The sequence below is a fragment of the Echiichthys vipera genome, assembly GCF_963691815.1.
Source record: "Echiichthys vipera genome assembly, chromosome: 9".
In the NCBI taxonomy this organism is placed as follows: domain Eukaryota; kingdom Metazoa; phylum Chordata; class Actinopteri; order Perciformes; family Trachinidae; genus Echiichthys; species Echiichthys vipera.
In genome coordinates this window covers 22209631-22232218 of record NC_139834.1, presented here as the reverse complement: position 1 = coordinate 22232218, position 22588 = coordinate 22209631, and the positions used below count along the sequence as shown (strand labels likewise).

General features: G+C 41.1%; 1 protein-coding gene across 1 annotated transcript; it reads left to right on the top strand.

The window, feature by feature from the left end:
- The first annotated feature begins 1062 nt into the window (after nt 1–1062).
- kif5aa (kinesin family member 5A, a) lies at nt 1063–21669 on the top strand. The gene is made up of 29 exons (XM_083920028.1): nt 1063–1605; nt 5286–5373; nt 5463–5536; nt 6084–6188; nt 6296–6344; nt 6498–6553; nt 6815–6902; nt 9632–9756; nt 9838–9942; nt 10613–10761; nt 11221–11369; nt 11489–11667; nt 12188–12256; nt 12388–12594; nt 13412–13558; nt 13710–13898; nt 14043–14160; nt 14304–14365; nt 14934–15043; nt 15243–15344; nt 15649–15709; nt 15900–15971; nt 16437–16541; nt 17378–17594; nt 17777–17951; nt 18312–18391; nt 18637–18676; nt 18902–18987; nt 19457–21669. Exons 1-28 carry the CDS (start codon nt 1477–1479, stop codon nt 18978–18980), a joined length of 3129 nt encoding a protein of 1042 aa, XP_083776154.1. The 5' UTR covers nt 1063–1476; the 3' UTR covers nt 18981–18987; nt 19457–21669.
- Nucleotides 21670–22588: the final 919 nt, after the last annotated feature.

Below are 22588 nucleotides of genomic sequence, written 5' to 3'. Positions count from 1 at the left end.
AAGTTGTGTTTTCAGTTCTGTTTGTTTATCAGGATATCTTGAAATCATTATACATGAAAATATCCTTAAATTAAAACACGGTTCGTACAGGTGCTTGAAATCCTTGAAAATGCTTGAATTTTAGTGTTGTGTTTTTAAGGTTTGTAAAGTGCTTGAAAATGCTTGACAGTGTATCCACATTTCTTTCACAACAAATAGCTATAGATTTTCATTCACTTATTACCTTCTGGACACAATTTTAGTTGTTTATTGCCTAATACCGCCTCTTTTAACGTGATTTAAAAAAAGGGCAATCGTTTTCAATATATATGTATTCCTAGAAATATGTATGTATGTAACAGCTGTAAGGTGAACCACCAAAACCATGAAAATGTACATTGAAAAGTGCTTGATTTCAACCTTTGAAAAGGTGTACGAACCCTGTTAAGAGAATCTGGCACAATACCCCATCATTGTCTATGTATTCCGAGGCACATACATATCCAGTATGAATTATACATTAACAGGATTTGCAGCCTTAGTGTAAGTATATGTTCTCAGTGCATTCTGAATTATATCTGTGATATTCACTCTGAGGATGAGAAGTATTTTTAAAAGGGCATGGGAATGTGTTTCCAGTTTTGACATTGCTGCATCATCCCAGTCTCATCAGACACCGTGATGCTCCTTCAAGGTGAGGCCTGGACTCCTCTTTTAATCAATAATCTCCATAATGGTCTCTTATGCCTTTCCCAGAAATACAGCCAGGCGTGGGAGAAGGGCCAAAGTAAGACTGTGGTGATTAGTCACCGGGCCTGGCAGCTGCTACACAGAAACTGATGAAGTTATTCTTCCAGGGCTCTGTGAGGATGTGACGCCCCAGCACGAGCGGGGTCTGGTTTCCGCCTGCCTATGCTGAGAAGATGCTGAGCCGATGATGCCGAGGGTACCACTTTAAAGAGGCGGATGCGGACCACGCCCTTCCTTTACCCGCAGATAGAGGGCGCTGTGGCGACCGAAGCAGGCCGATCCTCAGCAGCTTTACCTCACTGCCCTTCCAGCAGCATCTCACCTTCAACCGGCCTGACGCACATCCACCGTCGCACCCCGAAAAGGAAAACAGAGAAAACACACAAGAGAAGAGACAGCGTCCAACAACACTAACAAGAGACACCGAGCAACATTAGAGTCGGTTGTTTTTAATGATGTAGGGGAGCGTTTTTCGATTTGACATCTCATTTAGCCTGCCCGCCTCTCTGCGACAAGAAAACACCGTCCAGCTGCGCATAAATAAATTGCATCCGCTCTCTGCTCGTCGGGATTAAACCATCCAACCTTTTCGCCTCTCCACGCAGACGGGAGAAGTGACTGCGCATCCCTCGACGTTTATTTTTGACGGTCACATCAGGCCCCGATCAGTGACGGGGTCGCCTCCAGCCTCAGCAGCATCTCTCCTCAGCAGAAAGCAGCATCCTTCCTCCTCCTTGAATCTGCGCAATGGCCGACGTCCCAGCGGAGTGCAACATAAAAGTGCTGTGTCGCTTTCGTCCTCTCAACCAGTCGGAGATTGTACGCGGGGACCAGTTTATCCCCAAATTCCAAGGAGATGACACAGTCGCCGTCGGGGTAAGTGAAGGGAGGCGCTTTGTTGTGCATGCAGGCCCCTCCATCAATAAATCATCAGCTGGGCTCATCTGTTTGGGTCGTGGATTGGCAGGAAAACATGATAATCGGTGCAGCACAGAGACATATTACAACATGTCCCCTCTCCAAATCTGTCTTTTCCTCAACATGACAAGGCACAAATACATGTAATGTTGTTAAAGTGCGCCAGCTGGCCTATTGCACCGCCTGACTGAGGTCTGCAGTGTGTAGCATGTGAATGAAACATAGCCCACACCTTATCATACACATACTTTGTATTCTAAAATAGATGCAAACACAATAACACAACAGGGTCATTTACAGATGGAGTTTCTCAGTAATGACCCTATAATCCTGATTCATCTACAACTTTAAAAGGCAAATACTTGTAATTTTTTTTCCACGCATTCATTCATTCTGTGTGTTAACATTGACTAGCCTAAATGACCTCTCCTTAATGGCTAAGCTTGGAGAAATGGAGGCTAGTGAGCTACATGTGGACCAAAATGTGATGATGCTGCATGTCTTGTTTACCCTGAAGATTAGTTTATGTTTGTAAGGGGAGCACCAGTTTTATGCCAAGAATATACAATTTAGTCTCTTTAAATTCTGAATGTTTAATAGCTGGAGAGCATGTGGCTATAATTAATATCAGGACTCTTGAATTAGATCAAATTAAAATTGGAAAAAGATAGTATTCTCATACAGTTGATCCAATGCTGCAAAACATTATTTTGTTTGATTGTGATCATTGTTTTTGTATAGTACAACTGAATCATGAAAACCTTTATTCAGTATGCTTAAAGAGTAACAGTTATACAATTTGAATTTTTTAAATTCTAGACAAAAACTCTGATAAAAATGTAGCTTTTGGTGCATAGAATTGTTTCATATTAGTGATTTGGTCATATGTGGTCACATTTACATTTGCAATTCAGAGGATCCACTCCTGGAGGCCAACATCCAAATACATCCGGTGTAAAGGCTAAATAATGAAAAACGAATGGAACATAAGAGGATTGTTTCCTTATTTATGTTACTGGTTGAGATGCTTTGTTCTTGGCCAAGTATGTCCTGGGTCCTGTGTGAGGAAGGCTAAAAGAAACATACACACAGTACACAAGGACTTCTTAGAGAGCTCAAAAGAGAGTTTTGGTTCTCTAGATGAGAAACGCAGTGTGCGGAGCGAGGATTGTTGAAACTTTCTCCAGCGATAATGGAAACATCTCAGCCCGACCCTCCTCTCAGCATGACGGACACTAGAGTCAGAAACTGATCTCTCTAATTGCCCACAGAGAGGATCAATAATCATTCAGCGAGCTTATGCATCACCAGCTGACCTGCTTTGTTCCATCTCTGGCTCCATCTATCTGTCTGTCTTTCTCTCTTTCTGTCTTTGCATCTTCCCATCTCACTCTACTGTTTCTCTCTATTTTGAAGCTGCCAATTTGACTCTCACTCTTGGCTCATCCGTCTCCATTTTTATGTCTCTTTCTGTGCCGCCTCCTCCCTCCCCCCCTCACTTAATGTCTCTCTCTCTCTGGTAAATCACTCTGTCATGGGGGACGGTCTGCAGATGAGTCAATCTGTTAATGACATTTAATACGACTCATGTTCCAGCAGCTCGCATCATTGTGTTGCATTGTGGCCTCGATATCAGATAGGACGGTGACATTCAGAGGTTTGGCTTCTGCAGCGAGGCTCGTCAGGGCTGAGTCACTCCTCTGTGTGTCATTCTGTATTTTAGGAGGAGCTGATTGGATTTGCTTCAAGCATTCCTGTGGATTTCACCTCTTATTATTCCCTTCTTACACAATGAGAAAATTAAATCAATGTAAAAATCAGAAGAACATTTAATGTGTTCTGGTTCTCATGCACTTTCTGATGAGCATTGCAGTTATTTAGATACTGTTCCACTACTTCCTTATAGTGTGCACAAGTGGTTATTTTGATAAAAAATGCTCAGTATGGAAACAATTCCTTAGAGGTAGAGAGATGATATTGGCCTTCCTGTCCAACTAGAATCTGTGCATCAATTTATTTTCGATATTAATCAGTTTTTCTTAAAAGCCAGAGCATGTTTCTGGAGTTTTCCCGTCGTGATAAAAAAATAACTACACACCTTTACGCAACAGTAAAATATGAGCATTTATCATTTGTAGGAATAATTCAACATTTTGGGAAACATGCATATTTGCTTACTTACCAAGGGTTAGATGAGAAAATTGATACCACTCTTATATTTATCTGTTAATGAGCCAGTAGACGTTAGCTAGCCGACAGAGTTAGCTAGGTAGCTAAGGAAAAAGTCTGAAAGTAGGGGAACACCGTGCGTAGCATGCATGCACTGGGATTGGCCAGGCGTCCACGCTCGCATGTTTAGATCCTATCCCCTGGCCCTGACCTTGGCTATCCTGACTCTAACCGCTCCAGGTCAGTGCCTCACCTCGACCCTCTGCTTAACCGTTCAGCTGCTATGCAATGCGTGTCTTGCAAAAAAAAGCATATGGAGTCATAATAAAGCCTGCAGCACATAACCCCCTTAACTTTCCTTTCATACACCTCCGTTTTTGAGACGATTAAACAAACATGATTAAAACTAGTGGCTAGTGAGCTTCAGAGACACTGTTTTTTCCCTGTTGGACAGGCTGACTAGCTGTTATCCTGTTTCCAGTCTTTGTGCTAAGCTACAGTCGCCAACAGTCGCCTGGCTGAAAGTGAACAAGTGTATTTCACAAAATGTCAAATTATTCCTTCAACAAAGATAAAAGGATGATTATTGTATATGTTAGATTCTCCTATATTTAAGAATATGTAAAGAAAAACCCAGGAACATGTTTGTATTTTTTTAGAAAGCCCGTTGAAAGAGTTACCGATGCTAGAGTAGGCTAACAGAAGCTCATTAGCACTGATGAGCTACACCTGAGGGTACTGCAGAAAAGCTGCACCTCACTGGAAACACAGATATTATCTGAAGTTGCCAGTTCCTGGATGACGTATGGCTCAGTAGCTGGGAGATAGGAGGATAGGATAGAAACAATGCAGAGATTGCTTCCTCACTCTCACTGATATAATCTTTTGTTGTGTACTTATTCTTGGGAAGATACAAACCGTCCATAAAAATGGTAGCAACACTGCATTCCCAGAAACTGGGGTGATGTAGCTTTTTTTTGCCATGTCATGAGAAAATAACACATATTCATTGAGTTATCTGTTAATTGATATGTATTCCTGAGTTTTCTGAAAACATTTTCAAAGCACGCCATCAAGACATTTCATACACGTTAAGAAAATGTTTAGTGTCTTTCATGTTAATAATATGTCATTCGGTCAAATTGGTATTTGGAAGTTTTCACATGACAACAGCAATATGTTGTGTTGGCCAGTAACATTAACTTTGAAAGGTTTAAAAATGACTCACCCATTTTTTTAAGAGCGTGTATCTCATTCTGTGATGGTCAGGCACGTGCAAACAGGATAAATCAATCACTGGCCACCTCACGGGGATGACATAATTTCCCAAAGACTGATGACATGCTGCTACTAGAAAAGAGACTCAATTACACATACGGTTACTGCAGCTATGACTTAATTTAATCATAGTGAATCATAATTTTTATGTTTTTTTGTAAATTGTTTGTTGTTGTTGTTGGTCTTCACAGGGGAGGTCCTATGTGTTTGATCGAGTGTTTCCAACCAACACCACCCAGGAGCAGGTGTACAACACCTGCGCCAAGCAGATTGTCAAGGGTATGGATGATTAGCCATGCTGATATATATAAAATAGTTGAAATGTGTTGTGTGTTGTGGTCTCATTTGTTGTTCTGTTTATCTCATAGATGTTCTGGGTGGATACAATGGCACTATTTTCGCATATGGACAAACCGCCTCCGGGAAGACCCACACCATGGAGGTACAGTATTCAGAGCAATAATGCAAAACTACTTCTTCAAATGAACGGTAATATTATCCAATATCAGATCTGAAAAGCTACCGCAAATTGAAACAGGGGTCCGACCACTGTGAAGTTTTTCTCGTGTTTCAGTTTTTGGGACGGTTTGGTCTTTGCGATCATTTAAAGAACAACTAATTTATGCACACTGCACATTTATGTCACAATTTCCATTACGACTACAATGATGTTCACTGGAAACTGGTGGCAAGACTCATAGTAGATCTAAGAGACATTAGTTAACTGACATTTTATGAGAATTTTAAAATCATTATTGCATGAAGTCTCTATTTACCTTTGGCCCTGGATTGATTTCACCATCTCACTCTTATGCTGTGTTCACCCCGGGTTCTTTTTGCAAAGATAAAATTTGTGTCATGTGATGCAAATTACCAAAACGACACTAACAGCATTATGGCAAACAAGCAAGATTTGCGCAATGGAAGTGAATTTACATGGCCGATGTGAACACATTAGTCATACCTTTATCTGTGACTTCTTGTTTCAGGGCAAGCTGCACGACCCTCACCAGATGGGTATCATTCCTCGCATCGCTGAGGACATTTTCAACCACATCTTTGCCATGGATGAAAACCTAGAATTCCACATCAAGGTGCTGTATTTGATGAGTTACGGTCTTGATTCTGAAAACAAATAGCTTGATGATACACTTCAGCCTAAGCTAAATTTGGTTCCCTCTTTTTCTTTCCTCTCCAACAGGTTTCATACTTTGAGATCTACATGGACAAAATCCGTGACCTTCTGGATGGTGAGTGTTAATGAGCTTCTTCATGAATCCCCTGCAGCAGTGTTTTGATTGTGAAATATATAAACTAATATAGCATCAGTGTAACTACTGCATGGCTTTATTCTAAAATATTTAAAAACACTCATCATTTTACATTGTCTCTGTTTCTTTTAGTGACAAAGACCAACCTGTCTGTCCATGAGGATAAGAATAGGGTGCCATTTGTCAAGGTTTGTGAAAGTGCTTTTTAGGTGAAAATGTACCTGTGTGCTGCATCAGATCCATGACACTGACTCATATTCTCTCCTGTCCTGTCCTGTCCTCTCCTCTCCTCTTCTCTCCTCTCCTCTCCTCTCCTCTCCTCTCCTCTCCTCTCCTCTCTTCTCTTCTCCTCTCCTCTCCTCTCCTCTCCTCTCCTCTCCTCTCCTCTCCTCTCCTCTCCTCTCCTCTCCTCTCCTCTCCTCTCCTCTCCTCTCCTCTCCTCTCCTCAGGGATGCACTGAGCGTTTTGTCTCCAGCCCTGATGAAGTTATGGATGTGATCGACGAGGGCAAAGCTGCCCGCCATGTTGCTGTGACCAGTGAGTCTTTACCTTAAAGTATTGTTGTTGTAACACAGGATATTACAATACAGAATATTGCAATCCTTTTTTGTTACGACAACATATATATAAGCAAAATATTCCACAAGACAGATGCTCACATTGAAACATTTTTACATTCTCCTTGAGGATGAAGTAAGTTATCTTGTTCCTCTACATCCATATCAGAGGATGAGATCCTCTGTAGTTTGTCTTTAGTGCCAGCCGTAGCACTCAAAGCTGATTACTGATGCGTGAAGTGACAGCTGAGTTCACATGGCCTGTTATTGTGTCTTGTTATGTAATCTTCGCGTTACAGCCACCTATAATTTTCAAGCTTCATTCATTCTCATAAAGAAAAATAAGATCCTGTCAGATGGAGTTCACTGTAATGTAATTGGCAGCAGTGGGCAGTTATTGTGGGTTTCGGAGAAAGTAACAAAGCAGAACAATGTCTCTGCCCACAGCCATTATTTCAATAAAGTAATTCCTAGTAACTCTAAGAAAGAGCTTGTCCTAGTTTCTGAAAGTGCTGTATTATATAAAAACTGGCAGCGGCAATAGTATGTTTACCTTTATGTATGTTACAAAACCTTGAAAAACACTAGAAATAAAAGTCTCTGATCTGTAATTCCTGCACCTTGTTTTGGCCTCCATGATGCTGACTCACTCATCTGTGGTTCAGTAATTGTATCCTACTAATGGCTCCAATACTGCGGGTTTACAAGTCAGCGTGATATCATTATAGTTTAATAAAAGCAGCTAAAAATAAGACGTGACCTAATTACCAGTAAACTTAGTCATACTGCATCAAATCCATAAAAATGCAGCAATATGTATGCAATGTTCTTACAATGTGGGTCAGTAGGATTTCTCTTATTTGGTTTGATATCCATATATTGTGCCAGAGAAAAAAAAATCAAAAGCAATGATCAATGATCAAACCCTACAGACTAATTTCTTTAAGCAAGTGATAGTTTGTTTCAATCACTACTGTACACCTCACTGGAGAACTATCCAAGCAACAAAGCTATTGCAAAATATTCATGATTTATTTTCTGTGGTGGGATCTTGTGCTGACTCACAGTGCTGAAGGAGACAGAAGTAAAAAGAGAGAGAGCTGATGAGTTTTGGGATTTGGTGCTCAACAAAAACCCAAGCACTGCCTCACTGTAATAAATCTCAGCCTGTGCAGTTCTGCTTTCTTCAAAGTTAATGCATTTCTGTGTGTTTGTTCGTCATCACACAGACTTTCTGTGAATTTTCAGTGATCTGAGCCAAAACAGGCATCCAGTTTCCTTATTATTGTTAACCACACAGCGTGCTTACTCAGCTACAGAGTGTTATGGGCAGTGAGAATTCTGCATCCTGATGCAAAATAAAAAGCTCAAATTGCTTGTGTGGTACAGACTGCTATAAAAGAACGTAGGTGTTATAAATCATCCATCTATTGAACTGATCTATGAGCAGTCTTTTACCAGCCAGGCCAATAGAATAGTGTCTGACCCAACTTATACTCTTCACACTGAGCTGCTTGTCCCCCGGCAGAAAATAAAATGTCCCCTGATGTATGCGTCACTATAAATATTCATTTCTGCCCGTGCGTTAAATAAACCTCACTGCAATGGGGTTGATCAACAGGCATGCTCAAATTGTATGAGCTAGAAGATTGGGTATTAGATTTTTTCACTGTGACAAATTAAGTAGATCTCAGCTCTTTTAAAAAAAGGAAATTTGAAATATCTAAATCTAACTATACTGAGTAGGTGCAGATCCCCCTTGTTAACCTGTCACCCCATATTAGTCTAGTCTGCCTGATTCATTGATCCGTTATCTGACTAAGGTTAATACAGGTTAGAATCTATGGCCCCAACCATGGCTCCGAAATGTCAGCAGCCTAGAGCTTTAAATGAGCCTCTTTCCCTGAGTCCTTGGATCTATAATGTAATATTCTCTAAACTATAGCTTATATAGCAGTTCTTCTCATCGCTAGGGTTGCTCCCATTTCCCACTGTTATAAATGAACAAATCACCTACTGCTTATACTATATTCTATAGAAATAATACAGATTTTTTTTAATGATAATACTGTGAATGAACAATCAAATCCTACAACAATCTAGCTTTGAAAATCCACTGAATGTAAGATACGTTCGCAAGCAGCAAAGTCTTCTCTGTTTTCTGGTTGACGCCTGCTGACTCACGGTGCTGCAGAGCGGTGTACTGATAGCAGACTATCGTGGCGACACTCTGCAGACACTGAGCTGATGCCCCGAGATATCATCAGCAGAGAAACCTGAACTTACTTTCTGTGAGGAGCTCTGAGGCATTTCGATCAGTTCTGCTTGTTATCTGCACTCTGAAATGATATCATTCTGCTGCAGTCAAGCAAAAATAAAAAACATGGAGGACTTCACTCGCATAGATAAAGTACTTCAGATTAATCTGTTAATAGTTACATTAATGTAACATGATCCTAAGAACTGCTGGTATTAGATAGAAGAGAGGCAGGTATAGTAAAACATGGTTGCCTGTACACAGAACTAGAGCTAATCTTTCTTTTCTATCGTGAAATGTGTCATGCTTTTGCAAATCCAGGTACATTTTGGCAGAAAACAACAGATAAAAGAGAAAGTTTTTCCACTTTAACATCAAAAGTAAAGTTCAAGGACTGTCCCTCTTTGTCTTTTGTTCCACCAAACTGTTGTGTTGCTTCTGACTTTGTGCAGACATGAACGAGCACAGTTCTCGCAGCCACAGCATCTTCCTGATCAACATCAAGCAGGAGCATGTGGAGACTGAGCAGAAACTATGTGGAAAGCTGTACCTGGTGGATCTGGCTGGCAGCGAGAAGGTAGGAGAATCTGCTTCAAATGAATGACTTCTGTGTTTGCCTTCAGCTATTCATCCCTCATGTTTGACTTCTTTATTCCAGGTCAGTAAGACTGGAGCTGCAGGCGCCGTCCTGGATGAGGCTAAAAACATCAACAAGTCTCTTTCTGCTCTGGGAAATGTCATCTCTGCGTTGGCTGAGGGCACGGTGAGCTATTTTCACCCTACTTACCTCGATATGTATAGACAGTAGAGAAACAAATGAGACTGTGTGTCTGTGTGCACAGAGTGGAAGTTGAAGTAGGTATTGTATGTTTTGATTCTGGTTTTGAAGAACACTGAAACATATGTACCTTTTCCACAACTGAAGCTTGTTTTTATTATAGAATGTGTGTTGGGATCTCACATTGCACCAACTGGATATGTCTTATTTATCTCCAGGTTCAGATCCTGTTTGCAAATTGTTTCTCATTTCTAACACTCACATAAAGTAGCTGTCAGTCCCTCCTGTCGACTTGTAAATTAAATATATTCTGCCCAGTACACGCACCCCTCTTTCCTCTCTGACAACTCAGGGGTGTGGTTGTCAAATGCCTAAACTATCGCTGCCAATTCTAAGATTAGTTGGATGTGGCACAATAAATCTGAGACTTCGACAGCATTTTGGGGGGTTTGTTAGAATCCAGAGAAATGGCAACATGTACATTTTTGCCGAGGATAATCTTCTGATGAGTCACTGTAGAAGTACAAGTCCTTTCCTCACCTCTTCCTCTTTAATTCTTTCTCTTTCTTTTTTTATCTTCTTTCTCTCATCATCTTCCCTCCCTCGCCCCTCCTCACCCCTTCTTCCATCTCATCTCTCCTTCTCTCTCCTGCAGAAAAGTCACGTGCCGTACCGTGACAGCAAAATGACCCGTATCCTGCAGGACTCCCTCGGTGGGAACTGTCGCACCACCATGTTCATCTGCTGCTCTCCCTCCAGCTACAACGACGCAGAGACCAAGTCGACCCTGATGTTTGGACAACGGTAGATACATGCTTTGGAAAGCAATTACAGTATACAGTATATGCATGGAAATCAAACTCAGTTTAACAGTTTTTTTCATGTGCTGCCATGTTTTTAAGCAAAAAACTAAATTGAAACTGAAACTGAATGAACCATTCTGACCTAAAATCTAAGCAAGGCAGATGCAGATTCACATTGCCCACCTGACTATGTTACAGTTGAGGAAAAACCTCAAGAAAGTTCTTAAAAATACATATTCACCTGATATTAAAAGAATTTGACATTATAACTGTATTTGATTCTTGTTTCTTTAGTAGTTTCCTTTACTACTTATCAGGTGACTTTAGAAATATGTCACCAACTTAAAGCTGAACTTCAGTTAAACACAAACACTGATCATCTGTCTTTTCTTTAATCAATCAAAAAGCAGATTGTCATTTTTTCTCCGTGTCTCCTTGTCTTTGTCTTCCTCTGTCACAGTGCCAAGACTATCAGGAACACCGCCTCCATCAACCTGGAGCTGACGGCTGAGCAGTGGAAGAGGAAGTACGAGAAGGAGAAGGAAAAGAACAAGACTCTGAAGGAAACCGTTCAGAAGCTGGAGATCGAGCTCAACCGCTGGAGAAATGGTGAGACGCATAAAATGTTTTCAGAAGCCCAGTTTCTGCTGCAGAACTAACTGATTATAAACAAAACGGCCTCATTCTGATGTATTTGTTTCCCCGTGTCCCCTTGTCCGTCCCCCCAGGAGAGGACGTGCCTGAGACCGAGCAGACCACGCCAGACGTGGTGACCCGTATTGAGACCCTGGAGGAGCGTCCCATTTTGGACAACGACACCTCCTCCATTGTGGTCCGCATTTCCGAGGAGGAACGGCAGAAGTACGAGGAGGAGATCCGCAAGCTGTACAAGCAGCTGGATGACAAGGTCCAAATACATGAACATACTAATTACAACAGACACTTTTTGCCTGCACATTAGTATACATGCTTACTTTAGCTCTACCTTAATTCCACCTCTTTAACATGGTTTAAATGCAGATGCTATTTTTTATAATCAGTAATATACAGAAATAGGTTTTGTGTTTTTCTCACTAGTGCGCAACATTTGCAACTTCTTAAAGATGAAATGTAGTTATAAATATAAAATAGTCATGGAGAAAATAGATTAAAGTCTATAAGGTTTTACATGTAACATATAGTCATAATTTTACAATTAATGAGTTCTGCTTCAGGAAGGGGACTTTCTTTGTAGAAAATTTCATAACCTGGAAGAGACCAAGCTGTAAAATAGCTTTGGAATGAAATGAAATGTGATATAATTATTGAACGCTGCAATGGAAATGTTGGTGTCTTTATGTGCATGACACAAACATCAATCAATCAATCAATCAGTCATATACACATGCTGATCGATTGGCATTTATGATAATATGTTGTTATTGCAGGATGATGAGATCAACCTGCAGTGCCAGTTGGTGGAGAAACTGAAGCAGCAGATGCTGGACCAGGATGAGGTCATTATACACAAACATACACACGCAAACTATCAAAACCAAGCTCTAGATTTCAAACAGCTAATTAAAGAATTGAGAACTGGAGAAAATGTTATAATTTAAAAAAAATATCTGTCTCTTTTCTCCTCCAGCTCCTGGCCTCATCTAAGGGCGACGGGGACAAGGTCCAAGCTGAACTCGGCAGGCTTCAGGTGGAGAGCGACTGCGCCAAAGCCGAGGTGAAGGAGGTGCTGCAGGCTCTGGAGGAGCTGGCAATCAACTACGACCAGAAGAGCATGGAGGTGGAGGAGAAGGGCCTGCAGAACCAGCTGCTGGCCGACCAACTGTCCCAGAAAATGGTAGGTTTCAAGAGGAATGGTGTGAATGTGAGATTGAAAGAAGGAGAACTAAAATCAGAGACAGGGGGTGGAACAGAGGGACGCTCACTTGATAAGCACCTGATAAGTAAAATAGTATTTTTACATTAGGCTTAGCGCATCGCTTCTGCCAGGAGGTTTTCAGTCCCATTATATTTATTGTGGTACATAAACATTGAGAGGATTGAGAGGAAATACTAGATGTTTGCAATGCAATACTATTATCTCATCATTGCTTCTCCATGTGGCCTAACTGCCATCACTGTCAGATTTAAAGGATCTTGAGGTGGGGCTAGCATTTTGATCATTTTAAATGGCCATGAGTCTGACTAAAATTATATTTTGCCCCATTCATTCTTGAAGAAAGCCATAATGTTCCTGGACAGGTTTTAGATATGCTCCAAAAATGATGGCCTCCTACTGATTGTAATGTTTACCACTAAAAGCAAAGGCTAAACGATAAGTTGATTGTCAGAAAAATAATACATAAAAACTATTACTATTAGTACTATACAAAACTATTCTGATAATTGATTAATTGTTGGAGTAATTGCTTTATGCAAAATTGGCCAAAATGCTGTTTGCAGCCTCTTAAATATGAATATTTCCTTATTTTCTCTGTTTTATATGGTTTTATATCATATTAGACTGAATATCTCTGGGTTTTCGACTGAAAACAAGACCTTTAGACATTACCTCGGACTTAAAAAATAATCGTTGCAGCACCATCTAGATGTAAATCCCACCTTTTTTTAAACTTCACTGATGCATACTGACCCTCTCTGTTTCTCTGTAACAGGCCAATCTGATGGAGCTGGAGGCAGAGCTGTCTCGTATGCAGGAAGTGAGCGGACAGCAGAGGAAGCGCATCGCTGATGTCCTAAATGGCCTAATGAGGGACCTCAGTGAGTTCAGCACCATTGTGGGCAACGGGGAGATCAAGCTGGTGAGTTGGATTTAGGTGTAAACAGTGATTTAAATGCAGAGAGACTATTGGTACACAAACAATACTTAATAAAGTTTTTATAGAGTTTGTCCTGACTTGTGGAGAAACCGTGGAAGAAAAATAATCTTAATATTTTTTCTCCAATCCTCAGCCGGTGGAGATAAGCGGTGCAATCGAGGAGGAGTTCACGGTGGCTCGCCTCTACATCAGCAAGATCAAGTCGGAGGTGAAGAGCATGGTGAAGCGCTGCCGCCAGCTGGAGAACATGCAGCTGGAGTGCCACCGCAAGATGGAGGAGACCGGGAGGGAGCTCTCCTCCTGCCAGCTCCTCATCTCTCAGGTGAGGGATGGAGGGAGAGGCACAGACAGGAGGGGAAGAGATGGAATTGATGAAAATCTGTGCATCATTTATTGTTATTGTTTGTCATGGCTGGGTTTTTATGACTTTTGTTTTTCTCCCGTGTGTGCGGTTTTGTTCGTACAGCATGAAGCTAAGATCCGCTCTCTGACGGAGTACATGCAGAGCGTGGAGCAGAAGAAGAGGCTGCTGGAGGAGAGCCACGACTCCCTGAGTGAAGAGCTGGCCAAGCTCCAAGACCAGGGTAACATACACGTGTACACATACACAAAAATACTGTTGCAAGCAAAAGGAAATGCGGAGTAATTTACCTATCCTCTTTCTTATTTTTCTCAGTAATTTCCCCGAAGAGATGTCATTGAATTATTGCTCTGTTTTTCTTCTCAGATAACTCCGTGCTTGAGGAGAAGGATGGAGAGAAGGGAGAGACTGAGGAAGGAAATGTGAAGGTAAAAACGATTTTTTTTTGTGTGCCAAACTTGAAACCTGGCTATATTGATTCTAATTAGACTTAGACTTCTCTTTATTGATCCCTTTGGGATGAAATTGAATTTCCAGAAGCTTACAAAAACACGAGGGAGGTGTAAAGAATTCAGTATAGGATAACCAATAAACTCTTTGCTAAATAAATACAGAAAGTATAAAAAAACAATAAACAGTAAACAATAAACTCTTAGTCAAATATATATGAGATATATATGTAAGAATACAGGTAAAATAAAATGACTGAAATTCTACCATGGGCATCATATCACTCCAGAATAGAATAAAAGCAAAGTACTTTTTTGAGTAATTTGTGCCATTTTCATGCTTCTGTTGAATCTGCCTTATATTGTGCTTCATGATAAACTGTCCCTTCATATTGTCTCTGTTGCACAGAGGGATCCTTAAACTCCCTTGCTCCAAAAGAACCATCTCAAACAGATTGTGGCTTTTTAATCTGTGTATTTACTAGTTTTCCCTGTTGACACCAGAATCTCTGAAGAGACATTGCGCGTTTGCTCTTTTCATTTGCAGAAGGTTCCTCGACAGCAGGGGGAGTCTCACCGTGGCCTCCACCACCAGCAGCTGGCCCGCCTGCGGGATGAGATCAATGAGAAGCAGAGGATCATTGATGAGCTCACTGAGTCCGTGACCATCTTAATCAGTTCTTTCTATTGCTATTATTATAATTAATAACATAATTAATAACATACATCTTTTCATACTGCTTACACAAACGTTTTACAGATGATTATCTGTGGAATAAACAGGTTTGCTGTGCATTTAATTCTTCCCTTTCTCCTTTTATTCCTGATCACATGTGCTGTTGTTTCACACCTGCAGTCGTAACTCCAAGCTGGAGCTGGAGCTGGCTCAGGTTCGCGCTGACTATGAACGCCTGAAGACTCAGGACAACACCAAGAGCGAGCGCCTGGAGGAGCTCTCGTAAGTGGTTGGGAGGCCCATTTTCTCACACTTGACCTACAGCGCAGTGGTACAGTGGTTAAAACAAAAGAGTATATAGAGTAAATAATGTATGTGATTAGTCAACATATGGGGGAGGTGTTCTGGAGTGATTTTTATGATTATTTCAGTGGAGGATATAAAAATATTTGAGCACAGAATTAAACAGTCCATGCTCCTTTCTCTTAAATTCCAGCAGAGGGCACTCAAAGCAACAGATTTTAAATAGTCTTGAAGCACACAGAAATATTGTCTTATCTCTAAATGGTTTTGCTGTTTCTGTCAGATTCCTGCATGAGCGCCATGAGCAGACTAAACAGGACTTGAAGGGTCTGGAGGAGACTGTCGTGAGTAAAATATACACCAATATACCTCTGTCTGAAACAATGTCCCCCTGCTGTGTCTCTGTTTTCCTTATACCTTCTTGTCTTGTCTTGTCTTACCTGCTCTCCTTTCTTTTCTTTTCTTTTGTATAACCTTTCTCTTACATCCAGAGTTGTCTTTCTAACTCTTTCTCTCCATCTGTCTGTCCTCCAGGCCCGCGAACTCCAGACCCTCCACAACCTGCGCAAGCTGTTCGTTCAAGACCTCACGTCGCGGGTTAAAAAAGTAAGCAGCTCAAAGATGATAAGATAAGGCAGTTTTTAATCATGCTAGGGTGGTATTAAGCAATCTGTGACCTGAATAACCACTGTTAAATCTCAGTAGGAATAGCAACAATATCCTTCATTCTTCTAATTCCCTTGACCTTTTGATATCATGACACAAGAAATTAACTTGTCCTGCAGACCAGTGGATTAAAGATCCAACAGAAAGGTATTGCAAGAAGTTAATATGTCACAAACACAAAAAAATGGATTATCGGTTTTGGCCTAGAAGGAGCTTGTGCGTTCATAAGACACGGTCGGAGGTTTGGTTCCACAATGACTCAAAAGTGAATTTGATAAAGGTTTTTTCACCAACATTTCTAAATGCTTGTTAGACCCTGTTTGGTGTAACAATGATGTTCTGCCACAGGACAATAGAGAAAACCATCGTCTCGCTCTCATTCGCACTTCGTCTTGCTCTCCGCAGAGTTCCGAAATGGAACCTGATGATAGCGGGGGGTCTTGCACCCAGAAGCAGAAGATTTCCTTTCTTGAGAATAACCTGGACCAACTTACAAAGGTTCACAAACAGGTGAGAAACACACAGAAAGACAACTGGAACTGTTAGTGTTGTTAATACATTCTGCAGTTTTGACTGTGTTAGACCAGGAGAGAGTGTCATTCTGATCTACAGCGATATTGGGAGATGATTTGCCTGCTAGTTGCACAAACTGCACTCCCGGGAGCCCAGCCTCAGTGGGTGCATAACATAAAAAGATGTATTGCTATTCTGAACACACTTTAAGTAAAGTTCTACAAAATGTTCAAAACCCAAGAAACGCTTTTGATACCATAAGTAATGCTCTCTAAACCTTTATTTAGTGACCAGTGGAAGTGGAAGTGACCTAAATGATATTGCATCATATTACTGTAATTGCATGGCTTTTTGTGGATTTGTACATAAAGGAGTTTTTTTAAACAGGAATTTACTAGCTTGTTAAACTGTAAGTGTCCTACTTGGCTACATATTTTCCCTCCCTACTCTTTCCTCCTTTGAAATACAGCTGTGACAACTGCGCTGGTATTATTTTCACCTTGTGGGTCCGTGGGGGGTTGAAAGTTTGGAAGGGACCTTAGCCCCCCACTTAACTTCCCTGGTCCAATAACTGTTCAAGATGCAATCATGAAACTTTACAGGTGTGTAGATGAGATCAAATTGAAGGCCGAGTTCAAAGATGGGTGCAATTCGAGCAGGGTGGCCGGGGGTTGGTGGGTAGTAAGTAGACAAGGGGCCATTGCCCCACCACTTATGCCCCTGGGTGATTTGGAGTTGCGGCTGGTGTGATCCAAGATGGTCTCTAGTTATTTTTGATTCAAATCACGATTTTCCCACTCTGTGTCATTTCTCTCTCTCTCTGTTTCCACCAGCTGGTACGTGACAATGCAGATCTGCGTTGTGAGCTTCCAAAGTTGGAGAAACGGCTTAGGTCTACTGCTGAGAGAGTTAAGGCCCTGGAGACTGCACTGAGGGATGCCAAGGAGGGTGCAATGATGGACCGCCGTCGCTACCAGCAGGAGGTTGACCGCATCAAGGACGCCATGAGGGCAAAGAGCGCCCTAAGGCGCCCCCATGCAGCACAGATCGGTACTGCACTGAAGAGTTATCATTTGATTTATGCTTTTGTTTGTGTCACGACTAGGTAGCTTTGAAATGTATGAAATGCATAAGATTTTCAACTGTCCTTCTTGTATTTAACCTCATTGGTCTGCAGCAACCTACTTTCATTATAGTTGTACCCTCCTTACATTATTTTATCCTCCTGACAGCCAAGCCAGTGAGACCGAAGCAGCTGACTGTCTGCTCTCCCACCAACCCCTTCTACTCTTATATCCGTGCCACTGAACACGCCAACACCTACAGCAACGCCCTCTTCCAGGGCAATGTGACACAGCCGAGCGCCGCCAGCGTCAACTGCAACCCCAACTCTGTCCAGAGCAACACGTGAGTTTAAATCCTTTTTTAGACCATTTGCAGCCACAAGTTGCACGGTTTGATGTCAGGTGTGCGACAGACGTCAGATGAGAGAGAAAAGTCTTCAATGGTCTTCAAAGAACAGAGCATCTTGTGGCGTTTGTAGACGGGTACTGAGAGGTCATTCATCCAAACATGGTCATCTAATTATAACCTCCAGCTGGCTCTTTGATATTAAGTGTTGCTTTAACAGTGTGTTTCATTTTACCCTGTAGACCTTTTGAATTATTTTTTGACAAAGTACTGGATCAGACAAGTCTCAATCGTAACGTCTCATACTAAGCTTATATTTGACAGTGTTTTTTGTTCACTCTGTGGTGTTTTATCCAGAGTTTCCACAGCGCTGGGCTACAGAGCAGGCAGATATACTGGAGACATACTGGAGTCCTTCCCACTCAACATTGACAACGGTGGGTACCAGAGCACACACACACATACCTGTATCCAAACTAATGTTCACATATGTATACGTGCGTGCACATTGATGCAGATTTTGACATCAAATCAATTTTTATCAAAAGATCCTTGATAGTTATTTTAAGATTATAAGATATTTATCAGAATTGCTTTATTCGCATAAATGTACAACTTACACAGGAATTTGACTTGAGATAATTCACGATAAGTCAATATTAATCCGTTTTATTTTCAACAGGCAACAACATCAGTGACACAAGAGACATCAATGACAACAGGTGAGGATGGTAGTTCCAGTAAAACAACAGTTAACACAAACACTGAGCTGTTTATTGTTTCTGCTCACTTTAATTAGAATAAATCAATTCTTCTTATGTTGTTATCGATTTACCTAGTCCTACACTGCTTGGGACTGTTATTAAATGTGGATTATGATATTTATAGTCTATTATAGTCGGTGTACTGTGCGTTTGTAAGATGTTTTTGTGTATCTGCATTAACAGAAGCGATGGTCACTGTAGCAGCGAGGTGGATGACTCAAACAGGCACTACATCATTCAGCAGGAGACCGCTGCAAGTTAATGCCATGGTAATTAACTGAGTCACACACACACACACACACTCACACACTCACACACACACACACACACACACACACACACACACACACACACACACACACACACACACACACACACACACACACAGACTTTAAAATCGTCTTTATCAGTGCAGTTGCTTACATCATACGGTTTTGCATATTAACAACAAATCATCTGCATTTTAATTTACAATTTAACAATTTCAACCAATTTTTGTCCTTTAATTTGTTTCAGTCAAAACAAAACAAAAATCAACACAGTTTACAGAAAAAAAAATGAAAAAGGTGGAAAAAGTGTTCGCTGTGATGGAGTTGAGAGTTGTTAAAACGAACAAAACCATCGCTAAATTTCTTTAATAAGATACACTAGGCAGTTCATTTCTAATCATTGAACGGAACTTTTTCACAGATTTATGAATTTTCCAAACGATGACTTCCTCTTATTGTCTCTCTCCAGAAGATGACCAAACACTGTACGTGTCCATGGACCCTCCCCTCCCATCTGCATGCACCCTGTCTCCCCGTCTCTCCACTGCATCACTGATGAAGATGATGAAGAAGATCAGTAGCCCTGTAGTCTTCAAACTAGATGAAGCCCCTCCTGCTCCTATACGGTAACCACTCTCACCCTCAGGTTTGGGGTCCAGTCCCTTTCAGTTCAGTCAGTGGAGGGGAGTAAACTAAAGCTTTCTTTTTTTTAAAATACAGAACTTCCCTCTCGGCCAATCAATTTGCCTCCAGATATCAGTGATGCTGATTATCTCCTGAGGTGGTTGAACTGAAACGGGGCTGACTCCATCCCTGACAAATTAGTTATACAAACAAGTTGTAAATAATAGTGCTGTATACTCCAGTAGAGGTTTTTGACCAGCAACTGTTTGTGTGAATGCACAGCCTCCACCGTCCCCCCGCACACATCTTCCTAAGGGCATCATATGGATGACATACTGTAGGCAGACATGACCTTTTTTCCCTGTCGTAAATAGGAATATAGTGTGTAACGCCAGCTTGTAACAGAAGACCCACACTCTGCATGCATGTCGCTTAGCGGGTTAGCTTTCAAATCTTTGCATGTGTCCTGATTCCAGTCAGGAGCTGGTATGCTGTGAGTGAACAGTCTGATCGACTTAGACAGATGTCACAGAGAGAGAAAGAGAGAGAGAGGGAGACAGAGAGAGAAATAAGAGAAAGAGAGAGAGAGAGAACTGGTTTCCCTTAATCCTGATCCCAGTGCTTTAGGTTTTCTGTTTTAAAGTAAAACTGGGGTTTGGTGTTAACATGGCTGAATCCCAAGAAACTAGACACAAAACACATCTGGGTCGTGTTTTAATTTAATAGAAGAGGTTAAAGGTGCAACTTGCGTCCCAGGCCTGGCCCAGACTTAACAGTCTGTGTTGAGGAAACCTTTTGTAATTGCTTTGATACTGTGATGTCGCAGCTGTATGATGCCATTGTACATTTCCGGTAATACTGCCCTCATCCATTTATTGTGCATCCCTTCCTGCATTGCACCCACACCTTGTGAGTCTTTATATCGAGCCTTAACAAGAGCTGACTTCTCATGATCAAACTAACACGCTGTCATGTGCATACATTTGTAATTACTACCTCTAGAGCTACTCATTATACACTTATTACAGTATCCTCATATCCTTTTAAATGCTGAATAAGAGCTCATCTTAGATTTTCTAGAGAAAGTTACAACTTAAGTACACCAATAGATGTATGTAGACACTGAAAAAATGTTTGCAAAAATCTTTAAGTGCAGGAGAGGACCAAAAGGTTGGTTAACTTTACCATATTATGGCAGGTCGGACAGTGTCAAGGTATTCTACATTGATATTCAAAGGTTAATACCTATAAGGTAAAGTAACATCTCAAGCCCCTTTTGGAAGTCATTCAGTGATTCAGTACTGCTTAATCAGAGCCATCAAAAGTGGTGGAGTGTCTGCAAACGAGTCCCCAGCTGAGCAGCCACCAGTCCGGGATCATGGACCGTTTGACAGAAGCTTGTAGTTTGTAGCTTGTTGTCCAATCATGCTGTTATTCTTCTGATACAAATCCTGACCAGCCAATCAGGATAGAAGAGATCAGCGTGCCTCAGATGGATGATCAAGATATGGATGTGTTTGAACTGAGCTGAGTCACTGAATTTAAGGACAGATTAGTCCAGAAGTGTGTCACTCTGAAAGGAAACATGCATAACCAAATCTCTTACATGGGAAAATATTTCTCTATGTAAAGTTCAGTGTATTACACATCATTACACATTAGCCCAAATAGGAACCCGAGTATGTAAACAGCCTCATTCATGACAGCCCCGCTGTTTCATCATGCTCTATGCTCATTAACAACATCTCAGGGCTTCACATTCACAATCACAGCCATCGTGGGCCATCACGGCGGTCTTCCTCATGCGAGTGCTGATGAACAATCAGGTCAGTGTGTGTTCTTAGAGGCTTAGCAGATGAACAAGATCATTTTATACGTAGTGTATAACATCTCCATTCTAGCTCACGAAAAAAAAATCCCTCTGGTCAGACCCTACTGTATGTGTCCAAGCAGACCCTCTATTTGACATCATGTTTTAAGTATAATAAATAAATCTGAAGGAGGGGAGGATGTGTACTATATTGTCACCTGCTGTTCCACTGTCTGATTTCAACATATCTAAAATATATGTGCTATATATTGTTAATCTTGTAAGTAAAATAGCGTGCCATGACATAGTGAAATGCGAAAGAAATGTACACGCTAACCTTCTTCAGAGAAATGTTTGTTTAATTTATTTCTGTATGCCTATACTGTAGCGTCAACATGATTATTTGAAGAATCACAGTTCTGTATATATAGACTCATCACTATGCTGTATTGTATGTGAACCATTGTGTTGTAGTAAAACGTTCAATAAACTTGTAGAAAGGAGTTTGTTGTGAGGGAATCATTTGGGTCCAAATGATTGTATGAAGAGAAACAAGCTCACTGTCCATGGATCCATCTACTGGATGGAAAAGAAAATTGTATCAATACAGATTTAACTGAATGAAGAAATGACTCTTGCTCCTCTGTCAGCACAACTTTTCTAAGAAGACACTGCCTTCATCTGAACGTATGGAATAAAAGTATACTGCATCTATATAAAAGAAAACGTCCCCAACACTCCACTTATAGTTTTCCAGCTCACTTTAGAGTGAAAGAGATGGAAATGTTTCACTTTAAAAATACTTCAGTATATTTTAGTTGTTGTTTTTCCAGCTGTATTGTTTACCCTATTAACAGCTAAGCCCCTCAAAAACCATGATTTGATTGCTATCAGTCACTGCTGCTGAGCTGCATGTATGTTAGGCCCCTTTTCTGTTGTTATTTCACCCGCCTACACAAACAGGAAATGAATTTTAAAACTATGTTTTGAAAGGGATCTTTGCCAAAAACTGATGTCTTCAAAAGCTAGTTAGCTGCTGACGCTTGAAAATTGAAATGAAAGGAATCAAAGAGTCATCATTGCAGTACTGTATCTCATATCTGCCCACCTAAACCACACTGTAAGGAGAAGTGTCAAGGGGATGATCATCGTCATGGTATACTGGGG